Source organism: Lissotriton helveticus, chromosome 8 (genome assembly GCF_964261635.1).
Source record: "Lissotriton helveticus chromosome 8, aLisHel1.1, whole genome shotgun sequence".
Classification (NCBI taxonomy): Eukaryota; Metazoa; Chordata; class Amphibia; order Caudata; family Salamandridae; genus Lissotriton; species Lissotriton helveticus.
The window spans coordinates 1,120,478,985-1,120,502,831 of record NC_136069.1 but is presented as its reverse complement, the minus strand read 5'-3'; the positions used below and the strand labels follow the sequence as shown (position 1 = coordinate 1,120,502,831).

At 42.7% G+C, this 23,847-nt stretch overlaps 1 protein-coding gene across 1 annotated transcript in view; it reads right to left on the bottom strand.

The window, feature by feature from the left end:
- TGFBRAP1 (transforming growth factor beta receptor associated protein 1) overlaps positions 1–23,847 on the bottom strand; it is a 200,145-nt gene that overhangs the window by 49,701 nt on the left and 126,597 nt on the right. The window contains exon 9 of the mRNA XM_078657996.1: positions 19,469–19,628. Within this exon, the coding sequence (XP_078514122.1) occupies positions 19,469–19,628 (160 nt within the window). The remainder of the gene's footprint in view (positions 1–19,468; positions 19,629–23,847) is intronic.

Below are 23,847 nucleotides of genomic sequence, written 5' to 3'. Positions count from 1 at the left end.
TGATCGGAAACATCAGAGTTATTGTACTTTTCAACCTCAGCTTCTTCCACAGCAAGTAGTAGACCTGCAGCTGGTGGTTAATGGGCAGATACCTCCTGCTGAACATTGTCAGGTGGAAGCAAGGGTGTCGGCAGAGGATCCTAGTGGTCTGGTGTTCTTACTTGAGGAGGTGGCTGTGGAAATGGCAGAGGTTGCTTTATTATTATTTATTTTTTTATTTTACAGAGTTTTATATAGCGCGAACTTGACCTGAAGGTTATAGGGTATGCGCTTTACATAGCACCAGTTGCGTTACATGAGGGTATTCATTTTTTTCGGCACGGAGAGATGAAGTGATTTGCCCAGAATCACAGGATGTTCAGAGTCATTGCAGAGACTCAAACCCGGATCCTCAGATTAGAGGTCGACCGCCCAGCCGTTAGGCCAACTCCTCTCCCCATTTTGATGAATGATGTAAAGCTGCTGGCTATGCATAGTAGTCGGGTGTAGGAGACAATCACCAAAGTATTCTTAATGTACTTCAAGCATTCAAGAAAATCTGCGGAAACCTGGAGCAGACAAGCCTGATCAAAGGCAGAAGACCCCATAGCCTAAAGGATGCTCATTGAGTCCTCATTCATCTTCATGGTCAAGCGGGGCTAGACGGATATCTCGGCATGAGGATCCGGTAGCCTGATGATCAAATTCATTGCCATCATGAGTGCCTTCAAACTCCAAGACAGACACTTCATGATCGCTGCCCGGTCTGCTCATGTTACTACCTTCTGCATCCGAGTGAGGGTCATACAGAATCTGCAGAAGTACTAGTGATGCGATTCTTTTCGAGAGACAGTTTGCCAAGCTTAAACCTATCGCTCACGCAAACTAATGGAGGAATCATATGAAAAACAGCAGTTGATAAAAGTAGCATCAACAATGATACCTTAGAGAGTGTAGCCTTGGTTGATATTGTTAAAATCAAAGAAGTGGATGCACTGATGAGCAGGTTTAGGGTTATCAGCCTCTCAAGACCTCACCAGTGCCTGGGGACTGCATTCCCCAATAGTACACATGTGAGGAGGTGCGGCTGCAGCCCTGTGATCAAGCGGGCGGGGCCTCCACTTCAGAGGTAAAAGCTCCCCTGCCATCCCGCTTCACTGAAACACTGCTGAGCGATGTTAGGGTTATCAGCCCCTCTGGACCTCGCCAGTGCCTGGGGACTCCATCCCCTAACAGTACACGTGCCAAGAGGTGCGGCTGCAGTCTGGTGATCAAGAGGGTGGGGGCCTCAATTTCAGCGAAAACGCACTCCTGCCAACCCACTTCACAGGGGACTTTGCTGAGCAGTTTTGGGATTTTCAGCCCCTCTGGACAAAGCCAGTGACTGGGGACTTCATCCACCAACAGTTCACGTGCTAGGAGGCACCGCTGCAGCCTGGTGATCAAATCAAGCGGACGTGACCTCGTCTTCAGAGCTAAAAGCACCTTTGCAAAGCGGCCTGTCCTGTGTGCATCAGCACCAGGAAGAACCAGGGTAAGGCTACCCGCCCCTTGATTTTGTGGCCGGACTATCTTCGCCCAGGGTAAGACTTTTTCTTGACTTCTTGCAACCCCTTGGCTGCCTGTAGAGCCTACCGAATTAGGCCCTGTGTTCTGGCACACTCTAAACAGCAGGCACTGCTGGACCCAGTTGTTTGTACGCGGGCCACCTTCATCTGAGCCAATTGAGAATGCACACAAGGGGATTTTTACCGGTCCACTGTGCCCCAGAAATCAACAAAGATAGCTGTTGCACTCTTTTGGCCTGTTGCTCGGTGTGGAATAAGACTTGTATTGTTCCTTTGACAGTGTACTGTAATCCCCACCATGCTTTCGCAAGGTGTTTGATTGAGGTGCCTCCTACTCTTTTTTTTTCTCTTACCATTACACTAGATCCGTTTTTTGCTCTGCTATACTATTTCGTACAAGTGTTCTGATGCTGGATTGTCACTGGTTGTGAAAATTGAAAGGGTAGCAAATATTCTTTTCTCAGTTTTACCTTTGTCTCTCTTTTGGATTGAGTTTTTAATACTGCGAGCAGTTTTTTATAGGTTGTTTCTTAAACATATTTGTAAAAAGCGCTTTTGGGCACACTTTGTTATAGTTGCTGAGACTGTGAATCTTTTTCTTAGCTGGTATGGGGAAAAGAAAATGTACTGAAAAACTCCCTAATGAACCTATTGGCAAACATATTACAGGGGAACCCACTGACAAATGAGCCCTAGGTTGTTGCTCTTGGAATTCCACCTTGCAAGAGAATCTAATTGAGGAAGTGGAGCTCATTTTCCATCCCGATGCCTCAAGTAAATCCAGTGCTAAATTAAAGAAATCTCAAGTAGCTCCCCTATCCAACAAAAGGGTTGGTAAACCAAAAGCCATGTTACATCCAAACACATGCCCAAAAGATAAAGAGTGGGTGGGTGTTCTCAAACTAATGTGCATCCGAGTCTCTTACCTAACTTATCACTTCCGCTAGAACTCACAACTGTATGTTCTTAATCGCTTTTCTCCCTTAGCCTCCAGTGCTCAGACCCCCCAATGGTTCTCGTAAGCTCCCAGCCATTACCACTCAGCTGGTAGATTTAGAGGAGACCAGTACACAGATTAAAGAACTTTAGTACGTTGTTCATTTCCTGAGGTAAAAAATAATGGACCTAAGGAGGAAAGTACAATTGCTGACGGAATCACAGTCATCTGTGCATTAGCTCGTAGATCAAATAGAAGAGTATGAGCACCCCTTTTATGAGGGGGGACGTTATCATTGCATCCTGATCCCCCACCTATTGTGTCCGATATCTGATCGGATAAAGAGGCTCCATCAGTTGCTTCACATCGCCCCAGGGTTGTGAACCGGCAACTTCAATTTTTTCTATTCACACCTAGGCATCAAAATCCCCCACAGGGCTTGCACGGACCATCAGCCAACCCATCCCAGATTCAACAAAGAGGGTAGTTTGAGGCGCCCATTACAGTCTTTTTCTATAATCTGCTTAACTCTTTAGTCCCATCCCAGAAACTGAATTTTTCATACAACCATTCCTAAACATCTATTGAGTAACACCAATCAAGAAACCTTCCCTTACTTTTTGACTATTTACATTTTGGAAATCCCAAACTCCACTCACATTACAGGGACGATGAGGCCTCTTTAACCAAAAAAGCGATCCATTGGATCAGGGACGTTAAGTGCAACAGTGTCACCCACTCTGACATCACTAGGGCCATTCATCTGTCATCCCCAGACAATAATTTAGATTACATCAAACTGCAATTGACTCAACCTTCTATTGAAAAGGGTCTGCTGTCCCTACAAGCTTGGACCTTCACTCCTTATAATTCTTCGATCCAGTTTAAATCTAGAGTATCTGCCCAGCAGAGGAAGAAGCAATCTTACTCATCCTCACTGCTATCCACATTGATTGATTGGAGTCTGCAGGGAATACCTCCAAGTGTATTAGGCAGGGTTTCATATCCTGTCCATCACAAGGGTATTCTATGGACTTTAGCCTTAACACAACTTCTCAACCGAATCATTCTGTTCAGCTTCACCCCACCAGTATGGTAGAACCATCGGATAACACTGAAAACTCTCCATGCCTCCCTAGTGAGCCTCTAGTCCATCTTGAGACCCCCCCAGGCCCCATCACCCCACCATCTAGTTCCATTAATAATCTTATTCTGGCCTCCTGGAATTTTGCTGGCCTCTGTGTTCCAAGAAACTTGGGGAATTTCACAACCCCATAGACCAGGCTTCAGAACCTCTTTCATTCCAGCCCTTACGTAAAAAGATGGTAGATCTTGGGGTGACCTCGCTATATGGTTTAAGGGCTTCCTGGGCTGCCAAGTAAGACCGCCATCCATCGATTCCCCAACATACTTGGATTTGAAGTAATTTCTTGGGATAAAGTAAAATAACTCTTCTTTAATGTTTTTGGTAGGAGTGTTTCGAAGACTGTAGAGTTCCTTGTTTTAAATCTTTTGAGAGATACTATTTCTGAGATCATAGAGGAGGCTGCCATGATCATAGGTGGGGATTTTAATGTGGGTTTCGAACCTCCAGCATTACTAAGAGAGATAGCTGGAGAGGAAGACCGATTTTGGGGTATACCACAACTTGTGGGCCCTTGTCTAACAACCATTTCAAATGTACCATTCTAGCTGTTAGACCTTAGCATGTGTTGCCATCTGAGAGTCACAAATAGCAGAACTAAGTCTGATGCAAAGAGGCGTCCCAATTCTAGGAGGAACTCATACCGGAGTCATATTGATTATATCCTTCTTGCTCTCCCGTCTTATGAATATTTTATCGACATGGAAATTCTACCCCAGTATGAGAGTGGTCAATTTTGCCAACTCCACACCCTTCAGGGAAGCCCAGTCAGCCTAGATGAGAACCAGTGTTTGCCCAGAGACCTGACTATTAGTAATAATCAGAGAAAGGTCAGGTGGGAGAGCTTGGTGACCAATGAAGGGGTTTATGCTCAACTTGATATGGTTCCCATCTTGCTCACCTTAGCAGAGTTCGAACTTTCACCTCGAAAATGTTTGGATGTTCATGCTAAGCGGCTCGAGGAAATGAAACTCCATTTTTTTTTTTACTAAATATCAAGTCAGACAGGGCACTTCATAATTCTACCCAAAAGAATGTGAAAATAGTTAGGGACATCGCTAATTGGAATGACATCCTGACCGCCACACGTTCTAGGAACCAGGCTGTTTTCTGGCATATTATATCCCACTGATCCAAGACGACCAAAATGAGGCAAGACTAACATCCTTTTGCATGAGTGGATTAACCATTTCCAATCTCTTTACAGTTAATTCATGTCTCCCCTGGCCTCTCACCCTTCGGATCCAGCCATGATAGGAACTGTGCCATTTGAAACATCGAGTTCGGTCATTCATCTGATGCTGGTGATTTATTCACTATGGCAGAAATTAAACTAGCCATTTGCTCTCGGAAGGCTGGTAGGGCCCTGGGTTCAACAGAATCCCGGTGGGCCTCTATTTCAGAGCCTGCCATATAGGCTCCTTACTTTAATCATCTAGCAAATACCCTTAGGGCAGGTGCTGAAATCCCTGATTCCAGGAAAAGGGCAGAGATTATTCCTATTTTTCAAGAAAGGTCTCAAATCTGACCCAGCAAACTATCGGCCAATAACCCTCATCGACTCTAGCCAAAACATATTTTGTAAGCTTATTTTAGAGTGCTTACTAGCTTGGATCAATGATGAGAGCCTGTCTCAGTTTCAGGCAAGATTTCATCATAAAACAAGGACACATGATCAGGTCTTTAGGTTCCAACTGAGCAGGTGGAAAGAGGTAGATGTCATCAAAGGTAGTCTCTAGGTCGCTTTTGTTGACCTAAAAGCAGCATTCAATATGGTCCCCAGAGAAAAACATTGGTGTATTCTTCGAAACCTTGGGCTCCCCAAGTCTCTCCTAGACATTTTAATTCGACTTCATTGCAATCGTTTTGCTCAAATTGGCTTGGGGTACAAATGGGGAAACTAAAGATTGCTTTGGATTAAATAAGGGAGTGAGGCAAGGTTGCGTCCTTGCCACAATGCGGTTTCTTATTTTTATCAACAATTGTGTTGACTACCTTATGGACTGCAATAATGATTTCCCTGTACTTGGGGGTACCAAAATACCAGTCTTATTGTTCATAGAGGACACCCTGTTAGGGCATAGAGACCCCCTTTCTTAGGTTCAAACTATTCTTTCCCAGTCACAGTTTGCCAATCAATACAAATAAAACAAAGTTCATGTCAATCCATCCACATAGGGGATTCAGAGGGGTGTTATCACGAGTGGAAGTGGAGCTGGAGAGACTTCTCAACTTTCATTATCTAGGAATTTACCTATCCAGTTCCAACACATGGGTCAGTCAAGTCACAAAAAGTACACGCTTAGTGAATCATAGGGAGGAAACTATTTTGAGATTAGCAAACAAGATCTCTTCTCATCCTGTCTCTCCACTCTTAGAAGTTTGGAGAGCCAAAGCAGTAGTTGCCGCAGCCTATGGTGCTGAACTTTGAGGCTATGATTACATAGATTCAAGTAATCTTTGAGGGCGGCCTCAATTCCTCCAAAGTACCCCTGGTTTTTAAACAAGATCTAGGTTTTCAGTCCATTTCACCCTTAGTGCTACATAAACCACTGGCTACGTGTATGGTCACATTATAGGGCGCACCTTAGAGATATTCTGGATAGACAAAAGGGTGGGGTGACGTTATCTTGGCTGAAATTGGTGAAGCAGACCCTTTATTTATTGAGTCTGTTAAGAGTATTGTCTGGACCCAACCACCATTGTATTATCCGCTGCCAAAAAGCTGAAGTCCCTTTATTGGGAGCATGAGGAGTTGAAGCCGATTAACCAGCAAGGTTTGGGGTACTTAACAGAATGCGGAGGCTTCTATGGATGTGATTGACCCACCCTTTACAAAAGCTTTTTTTTTTAAATTAGATTTAGGCTGGGTGCCCTTCCCCTTGCTTCACTCACACCAAATGGAAGGGTATTTTGGGGAGCATACAGAAAAGACGATGAAACAGACTATAACCTATTGTTTTTCTGCCCATATTAACATAATCAGTGCAAGCATTGGATAGTTTCCCTATTCCCTTAGGATAGTCCTGAGAATACGTTAGGCAGACCCAACCCAACTGTCTGCTCAATTGCCAAGTTCCTTGAGAGCATCTCGCCAATATGGAGCAAAATAACCTCTTCTCCTGTCCTTACGGATAGAGAATAGGCCCAAACAGTAGTTGCCCTGGAATCGGGTTGGCTACACTGTAACGTAGATATTTCCAAGGTCAGATGTTGACACCTACTTCTTGCTGTGGCATCCACTTTATATGTATTGCTGAAGTGTAGGCTTCGATTTGCTCTTCAGATGACGACCATATTCATTTAGACAGAATGAAAATTCTTGAATTATCGTGACAATATGATGGTTTTCTTTTTAAACAATTTTAATACAATATTACATGTTTTTATTTGATTTTAATGAATTTGTGGTGCTGTGTCTTTGTGGGCCTACAAAAGTATACTGTATTATTGACCAAAATAAAGTATTATAAACTAAAAGAAAAAGGAAGAAGTTGTCACCCTCAAAAAATACGTCTGTCGTCGATGAGCTCCTCAGTGGGACTGGATGAGGTTTGCGCCTTTGACAGAGGTATTTTTGTCATCAACAAGGCATGCACGGCTGCAGGCACAGACGGTGCAGTTATCGAGGATTCATAAGAGGTCTTGGAGTGTTTTGTAGAGGAAGAGCTTTGTCTAAGAGGAGCAAAGCCATTTTGGAGGTGGAAGGCTGAGGAGACAATGGCAAAACATCCAAAGTATGAGTTTGGATTACCTTTTCTGAAGGCTTAATGCCCACACCTGGAGTCCACTTGGACAGACAGCCTCAGAGGCCTAAGGAAATGTGTTTGTGAGGTACAACACTCATCTAAATGGGATATACCAACTGTAGAAAACCTGCCTTTTCTATATTGTAACCGCAGGTCTTCTGCCTTTTTTGGACTCCATTGTTGGTTTTTTACTTTAACCCTGGGCACTTTTCTCCACTGTTGTGGAGAAGTGCCTCCGGTTTACACATGGGTAACCCGACTGACATATTTAACTTACCTAGAAGTCCCAAGTATATAGTGTAGGAAATACACCCAGGCCTTGGAAGACCACTCCCACCTGTGATATGTAGCACCTATGGGGCTAACCACAGGTTTGGCCTATAAAACATGGTTTCAGGCCTACTATATGTAGCCGAACTGCAACAGCCTAAATACATGTCAAATCCGTCAAAATAACCCTTTTTGACAGGCGGGAAACCCTGCTTTTAAATATTAAAAAGTCAACCCAAGTACACCTAGTCACCCACACAGTAAGGTGCCTGATATTTAAAAGCTAAGCATGTGTGAAATTAAAATTTGCATGCTCCTCCAGTGACTAGACCCCGTAACTATTTCCACTGACAGATGTGTCATTGAATCCTACAGAATATAAAAGTTTATAAATCTGTACTTTGACCTGTACCTTTTGACAGGAAATGGACAACATTTGTTTCAAGACTAATTTTCGTATTCATTAAAGTACAATTGATTGGTGCAGTTAGCTTTTTAATAAATAAGTTCAGGAAAAGTAACTTTTAGAAATTACCTTTTCTCTGCCTGAAGCTCTAGGAGTCTACTTTGTATTAGCCTGGCAGCAAATGCCCAGCAAGTGCTTGATTTTAAAGAGTTGTCTATACTACTCCCAGAGCAGAACAACGGTGTATATCCAACCTGCACTTCATCACTGGCGGCCTGAAATTGGTCATAGGTCCTGGCCTACGACTTCCATTTATTACCATTGGGCTTAGTACTTCTTGATGTTATTTTTATTTAAAACTTTAAAAAGCATATATATGGTTCTCCTTATGGGTTTTTGTCTTTTTTGTGTCATTTTGTTCACTGAATTATATTCTATTTTTCTATTTTGGTTTGGGAGTTTTATTGTTTGGTGTTTTGACTTCATTAATGTTTTGGTACTGCATAAATACTTTACACACTGTCCTAACATAAGTTTATGTCCTCTGAGCCATGGCTAAAAGGAGATTGAGCTTGGGTTAATTTTGTGACTTTAGGGGTCAACCTAACAAGTTAGGAGTAGTGTGGCTCACTGGTTAGAGGCGGCAGACCCGGGAGCAGAAGACGGCCCGGGACCAGGGTTCAATTCAGCGGACTGGATAATTCTCGCTTCAGTGCTTACTCTAATCAGGGGTTCCACTCGGCAACTCTGGGCATTAGCTTGCCTAATCTCCACAACGGCCCCATCAATTCCGGGGATGCCTGGCTCCACCTTGGGGACTCCCAGCAGGGACCATCCCACAGGGAAAGCCAGGCCGGGTTCCCCAGAGTTATACAGCGCCAGGAAACCTACGGACGGGTAGCAGTGTGCTTTACAAGCTCATTTACATTTACATTCTTTGAGATGGATGGCCCACCCCAAATAATAATTCACTTTTGTCACATCTGTGTCAATTGTTGTCCCCAGATAATTATTCTGCCTCTGAAAAACTGGTGATAATTTTTTCACGCTCACTGTGAACCCATAATCAGTAAAGTCCACTACCATCTGAAGGTTCTGGTAATTAATATTGCTGGAAGTAACTCGCCTGGACCAGCCAGTCCTACAGGTAAGGGTACAAAAAAAATCCTCCTCTCCTGAGATGTGCTGCCACCACCGCCAGTGTCTCTGGAAAGATCCTTGGTGGAGACTTTAAACCAATTAGTAGATCCATAAATTGGTATTGAGAACCCATTATCACAACAATTAGCTATTACCAGTTAGCAGGATGCATTTGTATATATTCGAGTATGAAAGTAAACATCTTTCAGGTCTATCAAGGCCAAGTAGTTGTTCTTTTCCAATTGTGGTAAGATTTAGTGAAGCTGTCATTTGAAATGTTTGTCTTGATGAACAGGTTTACAAAACCTAGACCAAATATTGGTTTCAAAGTCAAATCCACCTTTAACGGAGTAGTACCTTTTCTAATGCATCTTTCATTCATAGTATTTTTACATCTTGCTCTACTACTTTTAACTGTCCGTTTTTGCATTTTTGTTTATTTGAAATATTCATTAGATAAAAAAAAAAAGAAATTCTATGTAATATCAGAATTTTTAAATGTTTCATATCCATTTGTCTGTTCAGGTGGACGGTCGTGTACGTAGTCCCTGATTCGGCATCCTATTAGTGCTACATGTACTGGGGCACCACTAAAAATACATTTGTTGGAAGGGGAACCCTACTGTTTCCACCTCTTGTTTTTCCTCTGCAACAAATCAATTGTGTACTGCCATTGTGACTATCCTGTTAACTATTAGGCATAATCTGTGTTTGTTGCCCAGCATGAAGGGGAATCCACCCAGTCCACATCTCACCAACAGGTGATCCCTACAAAAGGAAAACCTCACCTGCATGCACTCCCTCCCCAACCACCCACCCGCCTCGATTGCCTTTGCAGTATCATAGATATTTTTCATTTGTTCCAGATCTTGATCTGCTACTGGACCAAAAACATTTCTAAAACATGAAATTCTTAACAAGCAATGCCTTCTGAAATCTGTTCCCATTAACCACTGTCTATGGACCGTTTTAAGCACAAAAATGCAACTATTCGGTCTTCTCTTTTGGTATTGTTCTTGAAAGTGCTGAAGTACATCGCCAATGTCTTACCATGGCATACATCTATTAAGCAGGGCATTTGAGTTTGCTATGATCTTTTGTATGCCTGCTGATGAGTCCTTTCTTCTACCCACTGCCTCGAACCTTTTATTTTCTCCAACTGGTGGTTGGCCATGTATGCTTGTGGACTGGGCACTTTTCCTGGCTTCGCCGACAATAAGAGTCTGGTTCCGCATTTGGTGTACTGTATAGGGGGAGGTCCTGCATTATGGTTCGCTTTTCTTTTAGATTTTGGGGATCCTTGCTCTAAAAGTAGCAGGTTTTTGAATACTTCCCATCCTTGCTATAAAACTGCTTGCATGATTGGCAAGTACCAATTTTTCTTTAAGATTTGACACAAAAACATGACTCTTCCTGTTCCACTTCCATTAGGACCACAAAGGCATATGCTGCTCTTTTATGTACACCTTGATGCATATTGATGTTATCTGGTGGGGATGGTTTACTAGGTTGGGACTCAAAATTTTCCATGAAAGAACCTGTCTCAATTTCATCGCAAATGGCCTCTTCTCCATCCTGAATATCCTATGCAATTTGTCCTCTGGTTGTATTTCAATTTTATCTATAGAAGTAGGTCCAATTTATCTCTATGTTTTAGCTTTTCTTAATCTTCCCTGGGTCTAGTTATGTCCACCGGTTTTGTTGTGGTATGGTCTCCCTGATTTTTTTCCTTTTAGGGTAACTGTTCTATTTTTAGGTTGAGTTTTATTTTATTTTTCTCCTTTGAAGTTGACTTTAACGTTAGACTTATAGTGCCTCTCCATCTCAGACTTCAGTCTTTTAAAGACAATCTTATAATTGTTTGTCTTCTGAGACAGAATGTTTCTATTTATGTTGCTTATCTTTGACGGTCGACGACCTCTGAGCTTGTTTTCTATCTTCTGGGGTAGTAAGTGTTGCTGTCTCTGGTTCATCTTTTTCGGACACACTCTTTGAAATCGACACCCTTGAAATGTCCTCTCTTTCATTCAAAGTCGAGGTCTCGTCTTGCCCCATCTGATCTCCAGTGTCTGCAAGGACTCGATGCAATACCTTTGGCTTTTCATTGCAGATGATTCTTTGTTTAGCTGCATTTGGATGGATTATGTTATGCTTTCCTTCAACTGAAGTTATCCATGTTGAATGTTTCTACTTACTCAATTGTTTCTTAAATAAAAACATATCGGTAGTCTTATTTGAAAGTTTGGGATCTTTCATGTACCTCTGAAAATCCTTTTGTTTGAGGCACAGTGGATTTGTGTAGTATTACAGAGTCTCTAAATTAGTTTCATGGAGTGATCCTTGTGTCTTGGCTGAATAAGCGCCAATTTCATCAAAATCAGAATTTGTTTGATGTTCTTCTTTTGCTTCAACATATTTATTTTTCCTATGAAGTCAATCCCATTGCCTTCATGTTTGGAGATAGTCTCTTATGTCTGGACACTTGCTAATTCTAACCTGAGGATCTGTTGCTGAATTCTCCCCTGTGTCCAGCGGACCAGCTCGCCTCCCCACACGCCCGCACTCGCTGGTGGGAGCGCTCTCTGCAGTCGGCAGAAGCACACACCGCTCCCAGCTGAGAGCGCTGTGGGTTGAGGCTCGAGGGGGATATCATTGGAACTACTCCGTCCGGGGGACTGCGAGGCCCAGCAATCCCAAAACTAGCGCAGCTGGTGCCTCTTCCCCCGGCAGCCACGCCCTCCACTTCCAGCCTTTACCTTTCGCGACACCCGCTTCGCGGGTGCCGCTCACTTTGCTTTGCTAATTCTAACCTGAGGATCTGTTGCTGAATTCTCCCCTGTGTCCAGCGGACCAGCTCGCCTCCCCACACGCCCGCACTCGCTGGTGGGAGCGCTCTCTGCAGTCGGCAGAAGCACACACCGCTCCCAGCTGAGAGCGCTGTGGGTTGAGGCTCAAGGGGGATATCATTGGAACTACTCCGTCCGGGGGACTGCGAGGCCCAGCAATCCCAAAACTAGCGCAGCTGGTGCCTCTTCCCCCGGCGGCCACGCCCACCGTCTTACCGGTTATTAGTGACTGGCTCCTCTCCGCGACGCGCGCGGGACGGAGCACGGGGCGAAGCCCGGGCCGAGGGCGGGCCAGTTTCAGCCCGTTCCAGACAGATCCAGGCTGGGCTGGGCCACCCCCCTTAGCTGCTACATACTAGACGCTGCCTTCAAATCTAAAAGGTACTGCTCGTATATTTTTGCTTACTTGGGAATCAGACCTTAAACTATTACAATCATGACCAGGGACTCCAGAAGGAAAATCGCCCTACAAACTGCTTCGATTACAGGCCCGATTGACTTGTTCATTACAAAAACTAATGAGGCCATTAATCATAACATTTCCCTGCTAGAACGCAGGGTGTCACAGGACCTTGCGACCGCCCGGAGATCGTCAATGGGCCTCATAGCAATGGCCTTAACCCCACTCCCAACAGCCTCTCCGATCCCAGTTCTATTACAGCCTGGTACAACAGCCCAAGTTCATTCCATCCCAAGTGCTGTTGACTTATCAACTACCAATCTGTCATTAGAATCGGAATCGACTGGGAACCTTGAGAATACCCCAGACCTTGAGCAGATTCTGTCTGATGACCTTGTACAAGAATCTCAGCTCAAGGGGGTTAGAGAAGGCGCTGTTTTGAAACAGCCAGATGTTCATAATAGGGGAAACAACAATTCTAAACATCATCATAATATTAACAACAATAAAGGGTCTTCTGTACCATCATTTAATAAAGCCCCCGTCAGTAATATTTGTGTACTAAGTGACCTATCCACCTTACAACGTCCTTCAATGGACAAAGTACAAGAGGGTGGCCCTATTCTGATTGATTGTGATACTCCACAACTTTTTGATAAATTCAGGGAATTATTAAAATACCATCTACAACCCCTGGAACGGAGTATCATGGTAATTGAAAAGCAACTTGCTACACTCCTTGCCAAATTACCCAATCAGTCTAGGGCGGGAACGGTTGACTCTGGGGGGGCCTTGGTAGTGGACAGACATGGGATTACGCCAGCTAACCCAGTTAGACCACCGGTTGTGTCCACAGTACAGGCATCATCTAAAAAGCTTCTAACCCCTCTTCCACAAGTTGTAAATAATTGTGCAGATTCTATGACACCAGTTAATTCCACATCCAAGTTACCTTCATCTAATCAGCATAAACCTTCTCTTCCTCCTCCTATAGTTCCATCCACAATTGCCAAACCGATTGAGCCCAAGGGGTCTTTGCAGCCATCCCAAATCAAACCATTGGTGCCACAAAAATCTAATCCTTTAGAGGGCAAAAGGGGGCCTAGATTCAAACGCCCGGTCCACCTGTCACCTGAGGTCTCCCCATTCACGGTAATTTTAACGGGAGTTCCGGAATTAACAGTAGGAACTGATGTGAAGTAGTGTGGCTCACTGGTTAGAGGCGGCAGACCCGAGAGCAGAGGACGGCCCGGGACCAGGGTTCGATTCCCGGCGCGGCAGGTTTCTGGACCAGGGTCAGCGGACTCGATAATTCTCTCGCCTCGGTGCCCACTCTGATCAGCGTTCACACTCGGCAACTCTGGGCATTAGCTTGCCTCATCTTCACTAACGGCCCCACCAGACCGCCGGGGATGCCTGGTCTCACCCTGGAGATACCCATTAAGGGACCATCTCTCAGGGAAGCCAGGAAGGGTTTCGCAGCGGTCGAAGCGCCTTGGGACCCTACGGGTAAGTAGTGCGCTATATAAATGCCTATACATACATACATACATACATGAACCACCCTGGTCCCTCCGGAATAAAATTCTTCAATGGCTTAGTATTAATAGGCCATTACAGCCTTCAAACACTAGCAGAATATCATCTGTTCGTAGAGTACCTTGGGTGGGGGAGAGTCCCAAGACTATCCAGGGGGATTGCGTCATTATTACTTGTGAAGACGTTTCCACAGTGAATTACATTTGCTCGTGGCCAGATCTAGAGAAGAAAGGGGGAATCAATACCCATCGTCTCTCCTTTTTCTACCCCCCGTATATAATTACCACCTCCCAATACCACCCCCGAATTGGGTTCTACCATCAGAACAAGTATGGAACTATGGAGGTCCCTGGATGACCCAAAAGAGTAGGAGTAGGGAATGGGTCCCCCGCCCCTGGTACCCCAACAATGGCCATCGAATGGGGGACGGGTGGCAGGGTATCCATACTAACAATAGATTTGAGTGCCTCGAGATGGTTGACTGACTTTCTGTCCATCCATCATCAAGTAGGCCCGCCATCAGCCAGTCTGGGTCTGCTGCATGTATGCACCTTCTCCATGAAGGCGACTTAGCAGTACCCTCTTTGGGTTATACACCCCCTGCTGAACAAACGGTCACACGGGAGGACTATTATGTACAGAAAGGCAGTCTTATGGAATTCCCCATCCCTAAAATTAACTCGAGTAACATCACATCCCCTATCTGCAGTCTTGCGGATAGGCAATCATGTAAAGGTGTTTTATGCTCCAGTATAGAGGCATGTGTGTCCCTTGATGTCCCTAGTACTATTATAGGTGAGAGCACCAGGGAGGCTAATCTAACAGTTCCCCGAGTCATCCAGTTGGAGCAAGCTGCTCATGATTCCACCGAGTCTACCGGCCTTACCCTTATTTCTTGGAATATTGCCGGTATTGCAGCGAAGTTAGACACTCCCTTCTGGCCCAAGTTTATTGGGGAAGGATTTGACATAATCCTCCTCCAGGAAACTTGGTGCCAAGAGCAAATAGATATAGAAGGTTACTCTTCCCACTGCCTTAAAGCCACTAAATCGAGCTCAGGCAGGGCTAAGGGGGGCCTCTTGTTGCTTCTGTCCAATAATCTACATAATTATGTGGTTAGAAGCAGCACGATTGTGGGAATTCATAGTCAGGTAGTGAGGGTTGAATGCAGTAAGGGTAATGATCTGGTTCTGATAAACTTTTACAATAACATCTTTGATGCCTCCAGAGGGAACATTTTATTCCCCTTGGAAAAGGAAATTACAAGGGTTCTGGCCCTCTCCAACAGAAAGGCAGATGTTCTATGGGCTGGGGATTTTAATCTCCAGCCATGCCATCTATCTAAAGGGAATCCATGTGGTTTCGGAATGGAGATGGTTGATCACTGGGGGAGTGTGGGTGAGAGTGAGGATTCTCTTCACTTCCCACATTGCCACTATGGCTCAACCTTAAACAAACTGCTAATTAAATTTGATTTACATCTGCTAAGCTGTAATAAAAACAGTTTGAGTGTTACTTGTCCCACCTTTACAGGGAGGGATGCCGGGTCTTTTATAGACCATATTTTGTTCTCCAGTACAGGAGACTTTATTAACTTGAGTATCAGAGAGGAAAGTTTAAGTGACCACAACAGTATCTGCATTACCCTCCCGGGCCGAGGTGCTACTCCAGCGATTGGTGAAACGTGTTCTACTGATTTAGTCCCCATCAGACCTAATGGTATGAGGATTAGATGGTCTGGAATAAATTCCATGGCCAAACAGAGGGAGGTTATAATTAGCTGTAAATCGGAAATCAGTTATTGTTTAAAAAATGTTATTAACCCTGATCTCCAATTGTCACATTTTATAAAAATTAATACCACTATTGAAGGTATTTTTACCAAGTCATCCCCCTCCAATAGAGCTATAAAGTGTGGATGGTTTGACAAACCATGTACAATCGCCTTACAGCAACTGAAGAAGGCATTACGTGCCAAACCCCGTGACAACAACGGAATAAAGCAACTAAGGTTTACCTACAAAACGGCAATTCTTAATAGGAAAAAGGTTTTACAAAGTGAAGCCTGGGATAAACTAAAGGAAGCAGCGGAGACCAAAAATTGTAAACTTTACTGGGAAACAATCAATAGCCCTTTCTTAAACACAGATGGTATCCCAGTATTAACCTCTCATGTTGCATGTAATGAATGGATCATTCATTTTACTAGTATTTTTAATCCAGATGGGACACCCTTAGTTGTATCAGTTACTGAGGCCTCTTCTTGGACACCTCTTCCCCTGGGTATAACCTTGGAGGAGGGCCTTGAAGGACTCTCTAACAGCAAGGGGGGGAAAGCCACGGGCCAGGATAGGGTCCCCATCGATTAACTAAAAGCAGAACCAAACCTGTGGGCTCCTATTCTGGTAAGGACCTTTAACTGCGCAGCGGAAGGTAACATCCCCCCTTCTTGGGGTCAATCAGTTATTGTTCCTTTATTTAAAAAAGGCAGCAAATCTGAGGCTTCTAATTACCGTCCTATATCTTTGCTGGACGCCTCGGTAAAGGTCATGAGCAGAATCCTGCTCAAAAGGCTTGAAACCTGGGCAACAGATTCGAATATTTTAACAAAGGTGCAATATGGCTTTAGGAAAGGCATGGGCACTCTGGCGCAATGTGTAAATTTGGACCTTATTTTGAATAAATATACCGTAGTTAAAAAAGGCAACTTTTTTTATGTTTTGCTGACCTGAGCAGTGCGTTTGATTTAGTTGATCACGCTATTCTTTGGGAGGTTTTGTTAGAGTCAGGGGCACCGAAGGAAATTATTTATTTTTTGGCCAGGCTTTACGAGAAACTTTCCTGCAAGGTCCGTTACGGTACCCTGGGCGAATGTACTCCGTTTCTCAAAGTCTCAAGGGGCATTCGCCAAGGGTGCGTATTGGCTCCTCTTTTATTTTCCCTTTTTATTAATTGTATTGATCGTAAATTGGCCGATGTTCCAGCAGATGCCCCCCTGATAGGAGGTAAACCTGTCCCAATCTTATTATATGCGGATGACGCTGTTCTCCTATCCCGCACTCAGCTTGGGTTACAGCGATTAATCGACAGTTTCCTGCTGTTCATCCAAAACAGGAGGCTCCGGGTGAATAAATCCAAGACTTATGTAATGTCGTGCGGGCAGGCTGTAAACAGACCTAAGCATAACTTTTATTTGGATTGCAATAAAATGACACATGTTAAATCTTTTTGTTATTTGGGAATCCCATACAATTATGACGGGTCATGGTCTTCCGAGTTTGATAACATCAGATTGAAGATGCTGCGGACTACTAACAGCATATTCCGTTTTGCATCCAAGCTCGGTTCTAGAAGTATTCCAGACATGATCAATATATATAACATCCGCTGTGTTTCTTCAGCATTGTACGGGGCGGGCGTATGGGGTCACACCGAAGGCCCTTCGCTCCAAAAAGATGAAAACAAGTTTTTAAAGAGACTGTTATGTGCCCCCCCTTCTGCTTGTGTACAACTAATTCATGATGAGGTAGGGATCGTGTACATCTCTGACTTAGCAGCCGTTCGGCCACTCTTATTGTGGCGTTCTATTTGGGCTAAGCCTGAGACACGATTCACTCAAGAAATTATTCTTGATTGTATAGGTCTGGATTACTCATCACGAATTCATTGGTTGAAATACATTCATTTCTGGTATAAAACCTTATTTGAAATTGATGTTCTTTTAGACCCTGATCTGGCAGTAGCAATCCCTAAAAAGGAAATTAAACGTACATTTATCAACTTCAAAAAGAATGAGCGAGATAAGGTGTACGGAAAGTTAGCCACCGTGAGGTTCTATAAGGAATTGAACTTACCTCCGGGACTTCAAACCTATCTTGCGACTGTGTCCCGTCCTTCCCATCAATTCGTGTTAACCCGAGTTAGATTGGGTATTGTACACCACCTTGTTGCTTTTCCAAACCAGAAAATTAGATCAGAAACGCCTTGTCCGTGCGATAATACTTCACGTCAGAGCTGTTGTCATTTTCTACTCTTTTGTAAATTTTATCATTTTTTAAGGGTAAAGTACCTTAAACCCATCTTTTTAAAACATAACATCAGATCTACAAAGAGTGCTCTAGTACTATTATCTTCTCTAGAGAATGTGGATATTTGTTTTTCTGTTGCTACTTTTATCTTGAAATGTACAGCTGCCAGGAAGAGCATAGTGCTACTATAATTTTATATATTCCTGTCTGTACACTAATGTCTTTGTTCATGTTGTATTATGCCCACTGTATATAAATGTCTGGTCCTTTTTACACTTACTTATTTAATTATTTTTCCCGTGCCTGCCCGAGCCATATTAAATCCTTAGTTTTAATGTACAGCTGCCAGGAAAAGCACTTGTGCGATAAATATATTTATTCCTGTCTGTACCTATATGTTCTTCTTTTTATAAGTCTTTTAGCCATGCTTCATATTTTTACTGTTGTCCAGCGTATGTTAATAGGTTTCGGTATGTGTTATTTTTGTACATATTTCGAGTCATTTTTAGAATTGTCACTACATATGCAATGAACTGTTTTTAGCTGTTTCGCTTGTATGATTTGTATTTTTCAAATAGAATAAAAGCTTATGACTTGACTTGTCTGGACAGCATTGATTCTCCTGGCGAATACATCTTAATCCAGTAGGGCAATATAGCCATGTCTCTATTATTAGTGTCTTTGAAATGAACAAAGAGCAAGCTTAACAGACTTCAGACATATGGGCTCCAGGAAAATAAAACATACATAGCAGGCGGGAGCAAACCTACTGTTGTAGTTATAGAAGAACTTGAATAGACTACTTATGCTATAAAACTTTGAGTAAATACATACTCCGACCTAGTCAACGACCCTAACCCAAAAACCTAATATCCTCAATAGCTAATCATCATCTTCACTGTAGTATTTGTTGATTCTTGACGGAAACCTTTGCAACTTCTTTGGAGAGATCTCTGTTATAATCCCAGAAAAAAAAGAATGGCGGGCATGTTTTGGGGTACTGTGAGTTTATGGTCAACACCAACTAAAGCTTTGTAACTTTTTTTAAACTTCTGGATTTAACCACTAGAGGGCACAATAATGCACATCATCTGTATATAAAAGAGGATTCCTGCAGCTAAATTGGAGTAGCTTAGCATGGGGATTTGGAACTTGGAGTCCTTTCACTTCACTGGCCAGAGTACAGGTCACATGATGAGGTGAATGAACTACATGTAGTCAATGTGTGTTTTCAATGTAATTTGAGTATAAGGGAGGGACATTGCTTTGTTAACATGTACAACAATTCGATTCCTAGCTTAACAATTGGGAATATTCAAGCATGTAAATCTATGAAAGATTCAGTGTTGGAGAATCCCCTTTAGAGTCTAACAAAATAGTTCAAGATTGCAACCCCCAAACCTACATTAAAAACAGTTTTGTCTAAATGTACATAAAAGTAAAAAAAAAATGTAACTCATACCTAACAGAAGGTGAACCCTGTAGAGATCAGACTGTTGAAGTAAACTACGAAGTTTAGTTTGACATTCAACCAATTCTTCACAATTCTCCAGCGCCAAGGATTTTAACCGTTGGACTTCCTCCAAGTACATAACAGCTAGACGGGTATGGTATGTCTCTCTCTGTAAATATCAAAGGAAAGAGCAAGACATAAGCTGAAATATTACACAAATTGTAAATGACACCTTAATTCACTCACAGTGTGAAGGGCTTTGGGGTCTGTAAAACAGAATAGCGCCAGGAGGCGGCAAGGTGAGTTGTGGGTACCCATGAAAGATCGGAGAGGTGAAGAGTACCTCCACAAACACCCACCTGGCACAATTCATCCATTATCTATTTACCAACACAGAGCATCCATTTACATCCATGACACACTCAACTACTGATAACAATCCATCCACTGCATTGATAATTCATTCATCTAATTAGCCACTCGCACATCATTAGAGTCACGACAGATCCCCAAAAGCTTACCCACAAAACCAGATGCACAGTATAAAATGGGTCTCATTTTGAATTATCTCAAAGTTGTTAAAAGAAAGATATTAGTCTGTACGGTTGCTGCCTTTGTAGTAGCCGTTTTGTGTTAGGAAAGCTTGTGCTACTATTCCCATGTGGTACTTCCCTTGCCTCTGTTACTGAAGGGTAATAACACCACTTCGATACACAAAGCCACAATTGACAGCTTTTTACCGAATACTATAACCACGTACAACCACCTAAAAGTTTGTATTCCCAAGTCTTTAACAAAAATGACAATGCACTATTTGTTTCAATGTCACCTTTCACTGAAACAAACGAAGGTTAAAGTAATATTGTTAGGTTTGATAAAAGATGGTTTTTTTGTTGTTTTTTTTACTTTAGAAATTCACTGAAAAAAACCAAAGGTTAAAGTAACGTTATAGTTAGGTGAATTTGTCGGTGACAACATTATTATGAACAAAACAAAATTCCCCAGTTATAGTTAGCAGTGCTAACTTGAACTTGTGTCCCCGCCATGCACTGCTTATGACTCCATATGACATCACTCATGACGTTCTCACATCATTTATAACATCACTCATGACCTCACTGATAACATCATCCAATGAGTGTGCTACTTTGTTTTATAGTTTACATTGTGGCGGGTAAGTAACATATTGCTGGTCTACCTAATTTTGTACAGCCTGGGTCCAGCTAATGGGTCTAACTGTTTACAAGACACATTTGCTCCTAATGCACCTCGTTATAAATCTTTGTATTGAAGACCAACTCTGTGTACAGGTGACAGTTGACTTGTGTTCATGTTTCGCACAAGTTTTTGGCACTGGTGAAAATGTTTCTAGCAGTGCAAAGATTCCATGTAATACATACTAATTATTGAAAGCAGTCTTAAGTTACTGGACAGAATCGTCACAGCAGGACAATTTCTACTTAACATAGAAGACTGTGTGCACCAGGTACTAACATATGTACCAGTGTTTGTGTTGCTTCAGAAGATGGGCTATCTGTGAAATGTTCATCACTCTATGATCAGGGCGGCTGACTTCGGAGCGCGGGGCTCACGGTTCGAACCCCGGCCCCGGCGGCAGATCAGCCCAGGATCATGTGACTCTGGGCAATAGCTACTTAATCTCCCTAACGAACCCCAGCGCCTCGAGACCCTTATGGGTGATTAGTTAGCGCTCTACAAATACCAGGTTTTTTATGATCTTTAGAACCTTCAGACCGTGGTTATTTTAAGTGAACATTCACTCCTTGGACACGTTTTGCATAGAGTGTGCACAGTTGTTAGTAGATACTTTTTAATACTCTGTGGTGTATTTCACAAGAGTTTCATGGTCTGCAAACAGTGTGGTACAGAATAAACTCTCTCCACAGAGTAAACAATCTTAACAGTATCCACTTTTCTACTCGTATCCATTTAATTTCTTAATGTAGGTTTGGTGACTGCCAGAGGTTTGATACAGGTGAAGACTATACGGTAGTAGGGCATTGGTTATGTTACAAGGCTTGAGTATTTGGAGGAACTTGGTTGTCCCTTAACAGTATACAGATTGCACGCTGTGTGCAGGATAGGTTACCCTTTCATAAGTGGTTAATAGTCAACATGAACCCGGCTACCCATGAAGTGTATGGTATATGGTTAATGTTGCAAATAACACAATCTTGCTTATTTATGGTAGTTGTAGGTTTGATAGCAGTAAAGGTGCTTCATATTCTTCTTTGCTATTTTGCACTTACTTTCATATCTCTAATGGTATGCCCGTTTATAGAGCAATGTGTACAAAAGAAGGTCATCTGAGATGTCACCAGTGATGTCATAAATTATGTCATAGAACAGGTCGTGAGTGATGCCACATGTGAGGTCATTAGCAGTGCATGGCGGGGCCTACAATTATAGTTAGTGCTGCTAACTAGAACTTGTGAATTTCTCTGGTTTGATTTTCTTTATTCCAGAACGTTAATGTTGTCACTGACAGATTCACCCAGCTATAACGTTACTTTAACCTTTGTTTTATTCAATGAATTTCTAGATTTTTTCTTTACCTAAACTAACACTTAATTACCATATGTAAATACAACCCCCGCTGTGCACAGGGAGGAGGGGTTGGCTGCAGGCCTGGCCTGTACGATGTGGGGAGTGCCTGGCCAGGACCCCTGGCTCTACGGCAAACAAAACAACCAATCTACCGACGCAAAAACAGGCAAGTAAGACAGGGTATTACAATTATAACTCCAACTTTCTGAAGGCCCTAAATAATTTTCAAACGCCCAATTGCGCTAGAGCTCTTACTATCACGGATCCCACAATCTGCATGCACTGCGGATTTCACTTTACCCCTAATCATGACGTAAATGCACGGCATGCTGGAAAGCAAATAACCCCCCAATCTAAATCATACAGTATGATAAGCATAAACTGCTGCTCGCTCCCCAAACACAAAGCTATTTCCATGAGAGCTCAGGCCCAGACATAGTAGTAGCCTTACCTTCCAATTTTGCTATAGCAAGAGTGGATAGAACAAAAAGAATGGGGGGTGGAATTGCGGTAATATTTTAAAAAAACTTTAGCTGGACTCTGGAGCAGCTACCCATTCCTGCATGTGAAGCTGCACTATTCAAATTTACTCTCTCCCCCAAATTTACTTACTCGGGAGTGCTAGTATATCGACCCCCAGAACACCTTACTAATTGGATTCCCACTTTTATGGAAACTATTTCATCTTTTGCCACTGATACAGCTAATTTCACAGTATTAGGAGACATCAATCTACATCTGGAAGACTCTACCTGCAAAAACAGTGCCAGACATATTTCTGACATGGCTTCCCTAAATCTAGAGATTCTCAATTCCGGTCCAACCCGTAGAGCCGGACATCTTTTAGACCCCATTTTCTCTAATCTAAATACAATCACCTGCACCCCAGCTCTGCCTACAAGCTGGTTAGACCATTATCAGATAAACTTCACATTGACCACCCCATCTGATAAGAGGACCTCAAGTAACGCAAAAGGAACATGGGAAGCACAGAGAAACTGGAAAAAGTTAGACACTGATAAATTAAATGAATACCTTGATGCCCAAAACCATCTTTAGAGCAAAAAGTAGGTCCCCTCGCCGCTACAGTGCAAAACTGGCTTTCAGAAGCCATTGACATCTGCCTCACCACTATAAAGCATATAAGAAACATCCATCGCCCACCGGAGCCATGTTATAATGAATCTCTAAAAATAATAAAACTAGCTGCAAGATCCTTGAAAGAAAGTGGAGGAGATACTATGCCCAATCTTCCAAACAGGCCTATAAAATTGCTCTGAGCGAATATCACAATGTAAACAAGCTTGTGCCACATTTGTGAATTTAACCATCTCAAAGGCATCAAACTGTGCAAAAACACTTTTTAATAGACAAATATCCCGGCACTCAAAAGTAACTTTATGTGTCTAAATTTGTTCAACTGAAGAAATTAAATATACTGAATCGAATATCACTGGCAATCCACAGTTTTTGGTTCTCACAAAAAGTTTTAATATCAAGCAAAGTACAAATCGTTATCATTTTGCACGAACATGTGTTTTAGGAATAAAATTCATAAACAAAGACTAACAGAGGACAACAAAATGTGAAAAGATGAATGTTAATAGTCTTTGAGTCCTCTTCTTCTTGGTCCACAAAAGACAACAGCCGACACGTGTTTCGTCACGTCATGTGACTTTCTCAAGGCTTTATCAATTCCAAAAGACGGAATGTTGTAACTTGGCTATTACTCATGGTCTAGTATCAAGGTTTAGGTGGTAACCAATGATTTAATAAAGAGATTTCAAGATCCTATTCATGCATCCTGGAAGTTGGATATA